The 16420-nt window shown below is 35.1% G+C and overlaps 1 protein-coding gene across 7 annotated transcripts in view; it reads left to right on the top strand.

The window, feature by feature from the left end:
• VPS13B (vacuolar protein sorting 13 homolog B) overlaps window positions 1-16420 on the top strand; it is a 477114-nt gene that overhangs the window by 58134 nt on the left and 402560 nt on the right. For all 7 annotated transcript variants that reach the window (XR_008820995.1, XM_056333224.1, XM_056333225.1 and 4 more), the window contains exons 7-10: window positions 743-917; window positions 10972-11240; window positions 13916-14011; window positions 14376-14498. Coding sequence is in view for 6 of the 7 variants with exons in the window: in XM_056333224.1 (XP_056189199.1) it covers window positions 743-917; window positions 10972-11240; window positions 13916-14011; window positions 14376-14498 (663 nt within the window). In the remaining variant the exon portion in view is untranslated. The remainder of the gene's footprint in view (window positions 1-742; window positions 918-10971; window positions 11241-13915; window positions 14012-14375; window positions 14499-16420) is intronic.

Raw genomic sequence — 16420 nt, 5'->3', positions numbered from 1 at the left:
CAGAAAGTATTTTATTACAATAATTTTGTTTTATGCAGCTCTTATTTTCATGGAAGGTAGCTTTCTTATCAAGTGTTTTTGTCATTGTGGCATGATCACATGCTCATAACAATATTCTGAAGTATTGAATAAAATAGGTAAAATATTTTAAGAAGGATAAATTTTCTTCCTAGTAATTACAGTCTTACAAAGCTTGCGTTCATTTAGAGAAAACTGCTTAATTGCATGTTTGAACTGGAATATCCAGAGAAGTCAGTTTTATGCACTTTAGTTAGAATGAATCTTTCCACACCCCAGGCGGTTACTTGTCCACTTGCAGCAATTTTGGGAGTGGGAAAGAACCAAAATGAAGGACCTTCTATATTAAAACCAGCACACCTAGGTTTTCTTTAGCATGCAGAGATTTTTATGTAACTATAATGAAAAGTTTAATCAGATGTGCTTATGTGACTTATGTTTTAGAAATGTATTCAATAACAATTGTAAAAAAAATACTTTTTTATATGCAAAATCCATTGCATTTGACTCTTCAACCTGAAGATCTCTTGTGTAGCGACCCAAAGAGTGTATGCTTTTGACAGTCATTGTTTGCAGCTCCATGCCTTGTGTTGTACTGCAGCTTTTGTTTTTAGAAATTAGAATGTACTTACAAAATGAATGTGTTGTTGTATGGTTTAGAAGTTGGCTTTAATGATGACAGAGCTTTGTTATAACTTGTTTTTTGTTCTCTTTCATCTTATAGATTCATACATTAGTTGAAAGTTTGAAACTTTCCATCTCTGATCAGCAACTTCCTATGTTTATACGTGTAATGCAACTTGGGATTGCTCTTTATTATGGAGAAATAGGCAACTTCAAAGATGGGGAAGGTGAAGATTTGATTTGCCACACTAAAGATATATTGGGAAATATCACAGGTAAATACAATTTTTACATTTAGAAAAGAAATGTTAAAAACATGAATTTCTTAGTTTTTAACAAATATAAGTGACCAAGGCTAGTCATTGCAAAGCATCTCTGTAGTGCTATGACATCTTTTTCATGTTATGTTCTGAAAAGTATTCTGATAGTCCTGAGTAAGTTGAGTTTAAACTTTATCAAAAAGGACCATTTTAGGACTTATGACACAGTAGGGTGCTTTAGATTTATCTGTTGCTATATTGTGCAATAAGGCAGCTGTCCTTAGGCAACTTTGACTTTATTTAGTTCAAATGTGGCTGCTGCTGGTTCCAAGTGATGTATTTTTCCATCCTTCTTGGAAACTTATTGAGAACTAGGTATATCAGCATTTGTTCTAGACAGCAAAGTGTTACTTTGCACTATATTTTCTGTTCTGTCCTTTTACATTGTTTTCTCTCCTCTGCTTTTTTTTTTTTTTGGTATAACATGTATTTCCTCTTCTACAATGAAATTTCACTGTAACTTACTGTGTGTGACATGATCTTTTGAGGAGCATTGCACTGATGAAAGGGGAATTCTCTTTAACTTGGTGCGATGGCTTCCCATCTGCTGCTTCCCAAATATTGTTAGGGTTACAACAGTGATGTATTTTGAGCTGTGAACCTTTCATTCTAGCCTCAATTTTATGTGGCTTTGTTAGGAGCTACCAACTTTACTATCGTTATTTTATTTTTTTTTTCCTATTTGTGTCATGTCATGTATTTGAGTGTTCAGGTTTTATATTGGGTGAATTGTTAGGAATTTGCAGCAACATAAGAAAGGCATATAGGTGTCTAGTTTATATTAAAATCTAAGGGAAATGTAAGTCTAAGTAGACATTAGAACTTAAATACTTTCTTGTTTATTCACTTCTATGTGAAATACAGACACAGAATGTTCAAGAGTCAAGCAGTCCTATTGGCTTATGTTGTACTGTCTTTTTAGTGATTGAACATTCAAACTTGAAACTGTTTGCAATCTATCAAGCACTAAATAAAAGAAGGAGAATGGACTTCCATTCAAAATTCTGAATCTTCTTGGTTTTGTGCTTTTGTAGAGCAGAAGTTAGTTCACTTGTAAAAACAGCAAACTTGTTTAGAGATTTGTGTTTTAATTTTAATCTCTTCAAGACAGTGTCTTGGATATCTTTCCAAGGTTGAAGTTGGATCTGTGAGAGCAGGAAGAGTTACTTATCACGCAGCCAAAAGCATGATAATTTCTAGAAATTCTTAGAATTATATGTGAAGGTGATGCGGCACTCTTAAGCTATGGTTATGTTCATAGTATTATGACAGTTTGAAACTTTTTGTAAACTATTAAATTCATTTTGTTCTGTATAAGAAATACATTTTCAATTTACATAATAAGTTTATATATATTTTTTTTTATCCTGTGTTGCTGTCTTCTCTGGCTTCAAGCAATAAATACATTATTGGAAGAATGGCTGCAGTGGAAATTTTTTTTTTTTGGAAAATTACAGCCTGCAGTGTTGGTTGGCGCAGATAACAGTTTCACTGTCATGACAGATGTAGAATTCTCTGCCATGCTCCTGCTATGTGGAACTGAGCGAGTAAGAAGTCTGTAAATAGTTCTCCTGTATTTTCTCTAAAGCTCAGTTTTCTGTACTGGAAACTATTTGCCTTACAAGGAATGTGGAGGTTTTTTGTATAAGACATATGATTAGAAGTACTCGATAAATATTCTGAAAACGCTAACTTAATTTTCTCCTGAGACTTAAAAAGCATACAGTTTTTAGAAAAATCATTAGTATGCATTGTAAGAACTCCTTGTATCTAACAGATGTTTTGATTGTGCTATTTGCACAAGAAAGGGTTAAGAACTTTTCTATGAGGAGTTGCATTACCCTTACTTTCAGAGGGTTGTCTTTGTACCATGAATATTTATCTTTTGTCCCCATCAAAGTTCACACAAATTTGGCCAAGTTTTCATACCATAGAGAATTATGATGTATTAAGAGTTGCTTGAACTTTGTAGCTGGGTTCCTGTAGCTACTAAGGAGAGTAGCATAATTGGAGTATAGGAAAGACATTGAAAGACTAGAGAAATCATATGGGTCAATATGAAAACATCTGGGACTGGTAGGCAGTGAGTTTCAGATGAAGAGAGCTAAGGATTGGAGACAAAGATTAGCTGGGTAATGAGAAGACTGGGACGACCAGCTGTAGCTGTGGAAGACTATGGAAGCTGGATAGGAGAGGTATGTGGGCTTGCCTGGCTTTTGGCTAGGGTGTGAGATGGGTGCTGAAACAGAAACACAGTTTCAGTGAAGATTAAAGTTAAAACAAAAAGCATCTGCCTACCGAGTCTTCTGCATCTGGAATGGAATTTGAGATTCTAATGTCCAAATATGAGTAAAATCTTTGGCTGTGCATCTCTTGTCATCTTTATTTCTAATGTATCTCCTCAGGAAGGTTGAATTGCAATTGCTGTTTGTAAATCTGGCTTGTATTCTTTTTTTGAATAACTATGAATGTAACTTCCTAGTTTTTCATAAAATTGCCATCTAAAAAAGAAATAATATCATGTAACTTCGCATTGATGTACCCAAGAGTTGTCAGAAGGGTCAGAAATCAGACTAAGGTTTACAATGCCAAGAACAACCAAGGAGGAAATCTGTCATTTTCTATGCATTTTTTTGTTCAACTATGCTGTGCTCAAACGTTGTCGTTGTACTTAATTATATGTTCATATCTATTTGACAGAACTGTCTCCTTCAGAACACAAAACAGATGGCAATTGTTGGGTGGCCAAGCCAGAGCTGTAGAAACAGTTCTAAACGAATTCATTTCTATCTTCACTGCAAAATGCTTTGCCACGTACAGGCTAAAACTGTTACCAACTGTTTTCCTTCATACTATTTATGCTTGTTCCCTGCATAGAGTTTAGTATATGTGTAGGCATGCGTACAGACCCATAAATAAAACTTTAAATTATCTAATGATTTTTTCCTCTTCTTTAGTGCAGTTAAGCAGGAGTGCCAAATTCACATTAACCAGGTTACCTGTACCATCAGTTTGCGAGTTTACTTTTTTCTTTTTCATATTATATCTGTGTATGAGAAGGAAGTAAAACCCCACTTCCATGGTGCATTTGTCATCCAAATTTCTAACCACAGGTTTGGACTTTTCTGAGGGAACTTCAAATGTGCTACTAATTTCAGAAAAAAATATGTAATCAAGTACAGTAAAAAATTACATGTATTATCTGCTGAGCTATAGGAGCCACATTTTTTCCAAGAGTAACACTTCATGAAATCCAAGACTAATTCTGATGGAATTGTGCCTAAATCCTTTACAGTTTAATAATGTACAGACCTCCTTTATAGATTATATTTTTATAACTCTTTGAAAGGGTTCTGAAAATTCATTGAACAATTTAACCCAGCATTTATTACTAAGCAGTCCCCACTCTTTCAGTTAAAAGAATTTACTGGATTCAGTAATCACTAATTCTTAGTCTTTTGGACAGAACTTATTTTTATTGTGTCATTGTTGACATAATTGATTACCTACCTCTGTCCAAGAATATTCCAGCAGCCGTTTGTTTGTTCTTATATATCCAAATGTAAGACCAAAACTTTGAGGTTAGGCAGCAGGGTAGCCTGTGTCACGAACATTTCTTTTGCTGCCTGAGTAAAGTCTGCCCAAATTCTGTTAGGCTGAAAGCATTCAAAATACACAAGTAAAATTACAGGTTAGAAATACAGGTAGAAACTAGTGTCAGTGTGGTGTGTAAATTCACTTAGTACTGTATGCATACTGGACCATGCTGCTGCTCAGGGCTGGACAGCGTTTTTGCTTCTGAGGGGTTGAGGGCTCCCTGCACTGTGGGCTTGGATGTCTGACTGTACTGGTAGTGTGAAGGAGGAAATGGATGTATTTCAGTGCAGAGAGACAGAAAAGTGAGAAGGGTTTGGGCAAGAGCCTATGGCAGAACCAGCAGTTGTAGTTGTGGTGGGCTGTGACTTGAGAATAAGCTTTTGGTTTGTGGTGGAAAAAATGGACTAATGCTAATAGAAATGAAAACAATTTAGGCATGAAAGGGGACAAGAAACCAGGATGCAAGGGAGAGCTGGAATTCATTTGGATGGAGTTGCTGAGGTTGATGATCTAAGGCTGAAATACTAGAGCTGGTTAAGTAAAGAGTGATCTGAGAGGTCTGAAGAACAGAAGAAGTTTAAGCAGAGCAAGTCTAGCACTTGCTGGGCAAAGAAAGACAATGGACTGAAAATGAGAAGTTGCATGGCTGAGGGAGGGGATGCAGGGCAGTTGAGCAAGCAGCTGGGATGGGTCCGCATGCTGATGTTAGGAGATGCTAGGGAAGAAGCTTGAGACAGATGTGAGAAGCTGGAATCATGATCAGTATGATCTACTGAGCTTCTGAGTTGTTTTACGGTTCCTGGTGCTGCCACCACTGAATGATTGCCTTGAGATTCTGTATTATCAATTTTTTTTTTTTTCTTTCATGAAATGAAATCCATGGCAGATGTGATTCCAGCATATGAAGCATGTTTCCCAGGTGTAAAATGGCAATATAATGGTATCCTTCTATCCCAGAGGAATATTGTGAAATTTTCTAATATTTGTAAAGCACGCTGACCTTTTCATGATCTTTACTCTCAAAAAACTAAATGAAAGTAAAGCAAGCCTTTGTGTGAATATGAGTAAACATGTTTACAACACGAAACAGAATAAAATGTTGCATAGACCCTATCAAACTCAAATTTGTAGTGGGCTGAAGTGCTCCTTATTGAAAACTTGGTGGTAAGTGCAGTAGTGTAGGGAATTTTTTTGGGATACCAATGGAACAAAGAGCAGATCAAGAGAATGAGTTTAATATAGCTTTGGGCTGAATATAAGATTTGAGTTGACTGAGAGAACGGATGCAAATAATTTGTGACAGCAAGAAATTCTAGGTGAACATTAGTTGTTGGAGAAGCAATTGACTCTGCAATATTCTGTTAGGATAAAAATGGGAGAGATTAGACTTACTTATCCATACTTGACTGAGCACCTGTGCACTGTGTTAAGGAGTTCTGGTAGAGGAGAGTTACTCCTAAACAGTGGAGAAAATGATCCCCAGTTTGACTGAAACTATGTCAGGATGAAAGGCTACGTGTGCCAAATTACACTTGCCTGTGTATTTTTCATCCGTGCACTTTTTGTCTGTCTTCTCTTGAGGTTTAAAGAGATGGAGATACACATATGATCTTTGTACTGAGGCAGATAATATTGTTTCAGCTCTCAGTGTGTTCACATGTTTTGTGGGCTAAGTGACCTGTGCAGTAAATCCCACAGTCTCTTTTTTTTTTCCTTCCCTCTACCCCCCCCTAGTCACCTAGCTCCACTATTGGAGCTTCTTCCTTGTGTGTACATGCAGATATCCTCTCAAGGAACAGTAGGTATACTTGCAATCCATATTTCAACAGACTGTAAAGATGCAGCATAGACAGACACTTCCATAACGGGGCTTGTGGGGTCAGTGCATCGTGCAGCTGTCTTAACGGCCAGTGTGACAGTGAGTAACTTTGTTTCAGGCATCTGTAATAGCAACCAGTTACAATGCACTGAGATCCCATATGCTGAGAATTGGTATCGAGCTCATTTATGGAGATGTTCAGATTTCATTAATTTGCAATACTGTGTGTTTAGGCACATAGAATTGCTTACATCTGTTAACATCAGTTAAATGAGCAGCAGTTAAAATGAGTAGCAAATTAAATAAGTCAAGATTAAATCTTCCCTGAATTGGGGAAATTAAATTTATATTAAATATTTTTATTGTTGTAGGAACTATAACGTTTTTGTAGAGAATAAGATTTTTATGAATGCCTTTTAAACATCCATGTCATGTTATCTTGCCATTTTCTTTTTTCTTGAAAAACTTTAATACTCTTTCTAAAGTATAGACCCCCAAAAATCTGATTAAATCTTTGAAAGGCATGTGTTACAGGTGACCTTTTGGTTTTACTTATTACATAAAAGTTTAAATATCAGGCCGGTTTTCTGCTGCTGATTTTAAAAATGGCTTAATGTAGATGGCAGAATGCAAGCAAATTTTTTTTTTTTTAAGTGCTTTCAGTAAGCAAAGTTTATTTCCAGTTGATCCACTTGAACTTGTATGTGGGATATGAAACAAAACCACGTTTTGGATTGGCATTGTAGATAACTAACAACTTCCTCTCCCTACTGGGTGTCTGCAGTTATATATCTAAGATTAATTGTCCTGTGACTGGTACCTCAATCCAGAGGCACTTGCGCTTTTGTTGTGATATTTCACATTGTTTAGTCTTCTTTGCCATTAAAATAGAAAATAAGATATCCTACCTCTTGTCCTGGCTCTGCTGTTATAAAATCACTGACATTTGTTTTGTAGCTCACCCTTCAATAGCTCATACATCTGATTCTAATTTTATTGAGGTTGGGATATTGTTTAAGTAATTGGAATTAAAATAATTGATTAGCAACCCCAAATAGTATCATAGGGAGCACTCCAGGCTAATTGTTGGTGTTATTTCAGCACTTTAGGATTGTTGTGGCATGATTCTTTATTCGGAATTTTCTTTACAAATTTGGAAGGTGATTCGATCTCTCCTTCCTGATCCATCAGTTCTTCACTAGGGTAGTTCCAATTTACAGTAAGACAAAACAGGTAGACTAGGAGTAGAAGCTTGGGGATGCTTGTTTAATAGATGGAGGCACATACTTCGAAAGAGTGGATTATCTAGAGTGAACTTGAAACTGTTTTATGTTAGTCACAATCCATATCCAGTGGACTGTACAACTCGGCAGTAAAAGGAAGTTATGTTTTCCCCTCCCCCCCCTTCATTTGCGTTTGTAAGGTGGGAGCATATTTTGGTCTAGTAGGTTTCAGAGCCTAAGGAAGATGATTTCCTCAATGCAGAAATAAGACAAAACCTTTAAGTCTTACTATTTTGCAGTACTGATTCATGGCTACCCAGATCACTGTAGTGGGTTCTCTTGTACAAAGTAAGTGTGATACCTCCTAGGTGTGTAAAAGTGCTGTCACTTGAGTGTGTGACTTCTTTGTAATATTGTATTCATGCTATAATTATGATGGGATCAGATTTTCAACTACAAAGTGTTGGTGGTACACTTGCTTTCAAAAGGAAATGTGGAATACCTTTCAGATGAGAATTTGGTATGTAGGATTTTACTTTCTGCTGGTGTTGGTATCATTTCCAGTTGTGTGCAATCCCCTTCATCGATATTGCTGTGCGAGTGTAATGTCTGTGCATAGATCATGAGTCCCACTGTTTTTTAAGATGTACTGTGAAGTAAAACTAGTTAAACATAAAAAATTTAAGCTACTAGCATAGTAAATATGAGTTATCTTGTGACAGTCAATTTATTGTCTTTCTATGGTATAGATCCAAAATTAGCATCTTCTGAATAAAATGTAGTTTGGCAACACAGTCACTAAATAGTATAAACATATTAGGGGGGATTTTTACGAACATTGAACTTTTTTTTTTCCTGTATGTTAGTAATTTCTGTGCATTCCTTACGTAATAAATATATGCAAAGGAAAGGCATACAGAAAATATTTATTGCACTGAAAGCATATGTTGTTACATCTGAGATTCTCCAAGGAGAGTTCATGCTGCAAGGACAGATTTTAGGGCTATTGCATATTCAAAATCAACACCAAACCTGTTGTTATTGGCCAGATAACTCTGGTTCCTTGCAAATTTATCTGTTTGTTTGTTTTAAAACATGATTTATTCCATAAGTTTTGTATTCATAACTAATGATAATGTTTTCTTAGCTGTGAGTTTGCAGTAGTTTCTTTAGCTTATAGCAGGTAAAATATGGAAGAGGAAATGGATTTTAATACTTACATTATTTAGTGATACAAGAATGAGCATCTACAGCTGTGCTTGTCAAGTACTTACCAGGTTTCATTTATGCAGTTTCATGGTTGATTCAACCTGATGAAAATTTATACTGTTGCCAGCAGGGATGGTGATGCATTCCCTCTCTCTTAGTGCCAGCAGTTGTATTTATGTAGCCACAGGCTAAGCTGGATCAGCTTTACCTGGCTGAAGGCTAACACAGGCAGAAAAATAAATAAATACTAAGGGAGTGATTTTTCTACTGGGTTGGTTCCAGACTCATGGTGAGAGATAGCAGGTTCCAGACTGTTAGAGATAAGTATCTCAAACTCTTTAAAAGAAAAGAGGGTGACTTTCTGGAGATCAAGCTTGATTTGAACATGGAAACAGTGAGATGCAGTCACACTGCAATTCTGTAATTGATATTAAATGTGCTTAACTGGAATTACTGCCCTGCACTGTGAAGCAAGATTATTCCAGTGTGATCTCGCTACGGGTTGCTAGCAAGAGTGAATTTAGAAACCTGATGAGTAGGAGCATTTTGTCCTTTAACGAACTCATGTATGTAAAACAGGAATTTTACCCAGCACTTTGCTCATGTGCATTTGTTCCAGAGTTTGATTGTTGATTACATAACGGTTGTAGTAGTTTCAGTTTAGTGATAGAAGATACACCTATCTTCTGCTTTTTCTATCTTCTGTCGCACAGTATATAGATACCGTCATTTTAATCTAGCTGCTCTTCTATCTGATTGTAATAGCTTCCAAAACATTAGTAAATATTATAAACCAAACTATTATTTGGCACCTTGTACTGCTGTCTCTGTGTGTATGCATACCGCAGCAAGTGGTGTGCTAAATGATGGCTTAATCTTATGGCTATGCTGACCCAGGTCCTACACCTCCACATGTTTTTTTTTCTCTTTTGACAGACCTTCTACCATTTCTTTTGTGCTTGCCAACAACAATCTGGGCTAAGCTACTTGAGTCATGCTCCATATCAATTCTTTTTCCTTCTGCCTCTTGGCCACTTCTGAGACTTCATGTACACCTCTTCTGTATTTCCTGTGTTTCAAGATTTACATTTGGAATGAAATCTGATCTCTGGCATCATTTTATGATGAGGGCAGGAAGGAAGCTTGCATTGCCCTTGTGGGTGGAGGTGTCCTCTCCTCTAAGCATGTGCAGAGAATTCTCATGAGTGTGTTTTTCTTTTTATTATGCTTTCTCCCATTACACAAGTGTATAAATAACTAGACTGAAAGACTAAAAGCTCCAAAACTTGTAAGAATGGGATCTCCATTTTTAAAAAAAAGTAAATCCAAATATGGAATATGCGTATTTCTGTTCTCTGTGTAAGTAATACATTCAATATTGTTCCTCTATGGGAACAGTACTGCATCCTGTACTGTCTATGGGAATTCTCAAGTGGTTAATACCCCTTGGGAGTCCAATAAGAGTAATGATGAAGCCAGATAGGCTAAGTTAATTGTGCTGTTAGTACATGCACAGTGTTACCTATTTGGATCGTGAATCTTAGACTTGTATCTTTTGTTCTGTATGCTATGTCTAGTATTTTTTTCACAAAGACCAGCATTGGTTTTTTTGCCTTACAGGTGGTGTACCAGTTTTTTTGAGCATAGATAAACCTGTGTCTTTGAATACTTGAAAAGCTGACATTTAAACAAAGGAGATTTTCAACCTTAATTTTTGGATCTGTGATACATTTACATTTTCTTTATTATGGCTTCTTCAATTGAAATCCTTTTTTATTTCATTTTAAAAATAAAAACTAAGACTGTAATATATTGTTATTTAGTAGGGTTTAATTTGCAACTTCAGAAGGGCTCTAATGGAAGAAATCTTGAAAGTGTATGGTATATATGACAAATTCTGGTCTCACTGCAGATGCATGATAATAAAATGACTGCAAAACCTCTTAATATTTTATTGGAGGAAAATGTTAATGAATCAAGTGTTTGGAAACATTCAGAAATTTAGTATTTCTACTTATTTTCTATCATTATAAACCAAATATCAGAGAATGGTATGTGGAGTACTGTCCTAGTTAAATTTCACATACTATAATTTTGAGTATACTAAACTAATTTTTGAGCATGGTTGGTTTGAAATTTGACTTATTTTTTGTTTTAAAAGGCACAGAAGATGAAACAAGTTCTGTGATGCAACATTCTACACATTATATTAATCAAGATCCTTATTTGCATCAAGACGATGACCAGCAGCAAGGGTGGGTTTCTTGGGCTTGGTCTTTGGTTCCTGCTATTGTGAGTTATGATGATGAAGAGAATGATTCTAGTGGAACTGATGATGGAACAATGCTACATCAGCAGAAATCTCAGTCCCTCAAGGATCCCGTTATTTCAATTGGGTTTTACTGTACAAAGGCAACAGTGACATTTAAGGTAAGTATTTTTCTGTGTCTTATAGGATTTATTTGGCTTCTTGAGAAAGTACCTAAAGATTATCTGAGTGCTTGTATACCATTTGATTTGAGATGGAATATGAAATTAACAAATAACAACCAATAATGTCAAGAAAGCTCCTTTTGCTTCATAATGTGTTGTTAATTGCAGTGTGCATTGTTAATTGCCATTTGAGCTAGAATGTGAGTGCTAACATTTTAATCTTGAAGGGAAACCACTTAATTTACTTAGACTGGTATTTTTTGATGGGAGAGAAAGCTTAAAAAACTTTCTATGAATGTTTATTGCAGTATTCTATCCATCAAGTTGATGTAAATATTTCTATACAAAAAAAGCTTTAGCTTCATATAACTTCTGAATTGGAGGAATGCTTTTTTTTTTTAAAAAAAACCCTATAATATGCGCGAATATGAATTTAAATTGATAATGTTTAAATTATATTCCGTGGGCTGGAACTGAATTAAAGAAACAAAGGATAAATTACACATATGCTCTGAGCTATAAACTATGTATGCAGAGAAAGATTTGAGTATTTTCTGTAAACAAATCTCAGAATAGTTGTTGGGCTTCTCTCTATTCCTTCCGTAAGCTTGCAGAAGGGAATATGAAGAGTCTGAGTAAGATATTGAGATGTACTGACAGAAAGTAAAAATCAGGGTTCTGAATTGGCAAAATACTTATAACGTGCCAAACTATATGCAAGAGATTCTGTGTGCACAACTATAATAGAAAATGTCTCTTGGTTTTACAATCAAACATATATAGAGCACAGTCAGAACTCTTCAGAACAGGAAATACTGTTTCTACGAGGAGCAGAATAACTAAGGCTGATTTTTCTGACTTTGAGCCTTTCACATTAACGCAGTAATTCCATAACCATCATAAAATGTTTATGGGCCTGATTATACACTCAATACTATTAGCAGCTTCCTGTCCCTTTATTGCCTGTTTGGCTTGTCATCTGTGCACAAGAGAGTTTTGAGGAGCATCATGGCTACTTTCTCTTAGCATTTTTTCTCTGGTGGTATAGAAGAGCATTTAGCTGCTTGGCAACTGTTAGAAAGGATGAGGCAAGTGACTTTGGGAGCTGGAGGCATTCTCTCAGGAGGTTGATGTTTTAAGCCTTCAGTCTTCTGGCACATTTGGTTGCAAAATTTGGGGACATCAACAAATATCGTGTGCCTTTGTGTCAATCTGCTTCAGCCTTCATTTAAAAAAATCCAAACAAACAAGCAAAACCTAACCAAAAAACCAAACAGCAAACCAGGCTAAAAATAAATAATGGAAAATCTTTTCTTTCTCCTTTAATTATAGCCCTGGGATACCACTTAAAAATGAACAAACAACCAAAACTACTCATTTGTCATGGCTCAGCATCTTTCTTTTGTGCTTTGTCATACTGTAGTAATTTTTTGTGCTCTTTCCTTACGTGAGAAAATTCATTAAAAATAGTATGAACATCTTGTTTTGAACATGACTGGCTGGATTTGGCTTCCCTAATTTTTCATTGGCAAGTTTATACATTTTATATTAGGAAGTGATAAAAAGTACTTAAAACGTAACATCTTATACTCTATAAATTTTAAATGTGAAGTGATGTATGATACTAATATGGTGACAATTAGGAGGAAAATAGAATTCATTGTTCTGTTTGCATGCAAAGAATGTATGGAATTAATTTGTGGTTTGTATTTTGGTTGAAAAATAAGGTCAAGTTTCTGCATTAGCATTCTGAACAGTTGATATCGTTCCAGCTAAAAATCATGCCAAATTAAATGTAGCATTTTCTAATAATGGTGAAAATTATTCTTGTAATGTCTGAGTTCTTTTAATCAATTAATTGCTTTTCCTCTGCAATAATCGCACACAGCTGAAGGGTGATCAGGGATTTTTTTTTTTTTTTCATCCAATTTTCTTGGACATTTGGATTACAAATTAAAAATTTGAAAAAACATCCATGTGCATCCACTCTTGAAAATAATGGAAGTTGTGGATATTTTTATATAAAAAAATAGAATTTGAACTATTTAAGCTGCTCAACATAATAAAACATAAGTATTTTTTAATGCAAAGCATAAAACCTTCACTATTTTGTGCCTCTTTTCTCCTTTTTCTTAGCTGCAGGTTATATTCTTTTTAGCCTGTGTATTTTACTACTTTAAATTTTCATATAGAAATAATGCAAGAAATATAAATGCATATTTCTCTCAATTGCTGTGACAAGGAACAAAAATGAGTATGGTTGTAATCAAAATGTTTCCTTAATGTTATCATGATGTTTAATTATTTGCTGGGAAGAATAAAGAATGTATTTATGGATTTTTACAGCAATTTATAAGCTAATTTGATATCATATTAATAATGCAGCTGTGTATCTGTTTCATCTTTTCACATAGTCTGTCTTTAGATAAGCAAGCTAAAAATACTGAAGTGGATTTAAAACTTTCTATTATGGCATCCTTCAACCAGAAGTTAAATATTAGAAGTTCTAATATGGATAATGCATTACAGCTGTTTAACTGCACCTGTTTCCTGCTTGTTAATAAATTGTCCCATAGTTTAGTTTGTCATCTTCAGTTCCATATATTAATGACATTACTGCTGTTAAATAATAATATTGAATAATATAAGGTGTTTATCCTATTGTTTCATAGCTCACTGAAATGCAAGCTGAAAGTAGTTATTACAGCCCTCAGAAAGTAAAATCCAAAGAAGTTATATGCTGGGAACAAGAAGGAACCACGGTTGAGGTAATGTTCTATTATCAGGGTTTTTTGATTCATTGTAAATAATGTAGTAAATAGGTACCAATGAAGTATTTTGAAAATATTTCGTTACTGGTTTCTTATGTTCTGCTATATTATGTTTATTATTATTGTTATTTTTATATGTTTATTGTAACAATCAAATAGATAATTTTACCTAAATTTTTACTGCTGATCAGACACTAAAGTAATCCCTTCCTTCTAAGTGCCCTCTCTGATTAATTTGCTATTTATTAAAGCTCTAAATGTATAATCCTAAACATATTTGGGTTCACTTGTGTCCATCTTTTCTATTTCTCATGGAGTCAAATGCTTCAAAATATCACTTTTTATTTTTTCTCCTCACTAGGTCCTTATGAAAGGTGAACTTTTCTTTGATTGCCAAATAGGTTTTGTTGGTTGCCAAGCTATATGCCTTAAAGGAATAATGGGAATTAAAGATTTTGAAGACAACGTGAGTAGGAGTGATGAAGTGAGTATACTGAAATGTCAGTTGACTTGCTGATTAAACAGTGCTGGTATGCTTTACTAAAAATATTTGATTGCAAGAATTGGAAAGGCTGCTGTTCCTATGGTGATTTAAATTTTTTGAGTATGTCACTGGAATATAAAACTCAATGTCCATTCCTTACAGTTAGAAAGACAAATATCTAAGAGTTAGAAGCTGCAAAACATTAAGTTTTTTTGACAGCTCCACTACTCGCTATTGTTATGTATGTCTGCATACTTTGATCTTGTATAACAAATCAAAACAGTTGAAAACCTTTGAAAGTACTTAAATCCACTGAAGAGTGGAAGGGAAGAAAAGGGAACACTGTATGCTAAAGATAATAGAAGTGTGGCTCAAATTGAATTAGTGGTTTTTACCTCATTTTTCGGTAAGGTTGATGAGAGCAGTATCAAATGAAAGAGTAAAACAATATTAATTTCTATATTTTACATAAAAGCAAAGCTTCAATTATTTAAGACAAAAATCATGTATCCATGTGAACTACTCTTAAAATGTTTAATGAAGTTGTGCATGAAATTCTAAATTCCATAGTGAGGATTTTTGTTTTGACTATAGATAGAATAGTGTCCTAAAGTACTGGAGAACAGCAACTATTATCCATGTTTAAGTTAAAACAAATCATGCAGCCAACAACAGACCTGTTAACTTCATGTTAGTGTTCTGTAAAGTCTTAGAAAGTATTTTAAGGAGAAAAGAATATGGAAGAAAATATGAAGTGACTATATTAATGTCAAATATCTCCTTTGGAAAATGATCATATACTGGACTATCATAAGTATGACGGGACAGGTTCTTATACTTCCCTTGTGAGAGCAGCATGGCTTGGCATCAATCTTAAGCGTTTGTATACAAATATATGCAGCACAGAAAACAAAAAAGAATAATTAGATATCCTTACACAGCTGTAGAGTATGACATTGTTGGGATTATAGAGGTGTGGTGGGATGCGTACTACATGACTGGTGTGTTGCTGTGGATAGCCATTGGCTTTTCCAGAAAGGTAGGCTGGGGAGGCAAGGATGAGCCAACTGTAAAAGATGTTCTGCTAGCATTGTTAGATACAAGGGAGATATGCTGTGGATGGCAGCCTTGTCTGCAACAGCTATGAGATTGTGAGTTATAAGATCATGGGAGAAGTGATTTTTGGATTGAGGTGGGTGGGTGAGTGAAGGAGTTGCCTGTAAGCTAGTACATAAGGAGCGGCTGGGTTTTTGCTCTTGATTTTTCCGCACCCTCTAGGGTATGATTTTAAGAAAATCTCTGCTTTTGTGAGAATGGTGGTGATGTTGATACCACCTCACCTGTTTCCTTTCTGAACTGCTATAGTTGGGACTGTGCCTTTCCTAAAGCTTCCAGCTTTGTTCTATGTGATGGAGAATAGATGGCTGAAAACAGTTGACCTTGTATGAATAACTTTTTTTGAAGAAAAACTCTTGATGTTAAAGTTGTGTTGATTTCAGTAGGATAGAGGGTCTGTCATATGGAGAAGGCATGTAAATATCCAGATTAATGAGGAAGAGTGATAAGGTAGCCGACAGGTCATACATTGAAGGAACTGTTTATCATGAAAAGGACAGATAAAACATCTGAAAGGCATTGGTCCGTCAGAAAAGTGGAGTATGTAATGACAAAATCGTGTGTAGTTATGAGAATGAGGCAGAATTCAGAGTAACAATGATCTGAGGTTTTTTTTCTGTTAAAATTAAACTAGTATGTTCTGTATCATGGGCTATATAATATTCACTAGCTCAGGCCATTTGGAGTTTGGAAATGGGGGAGGGAGTGGACATGAGCTTCAGTGTTGTTTGAATGAAGTTATTTTAATTATCTTCATTCATAATTAAGTTAGTTCTTGAGGGCTGCTACCGTGTCATTAGTGTGTT

The sequence above is a fragment of the Falco biarmicus genome, chromosome 3 (genome assembly GCF_023638135.1).
Source record: "Falco biarmicus isolate bFalBia1 chromosome 3, bFalBia1.pri, whole genome shotgun sequence".
Classification (NCBI taxonomy): Eukaryota; Metazoa; Chordata; class Aves; order Falconiformes; family Falconidae; genus Falco; species Falco biarmicus.
Note: the sequence above shows the minus strand (reverse complement) of the source record. Positions and strands in the feature narration are given on the sequence as shown.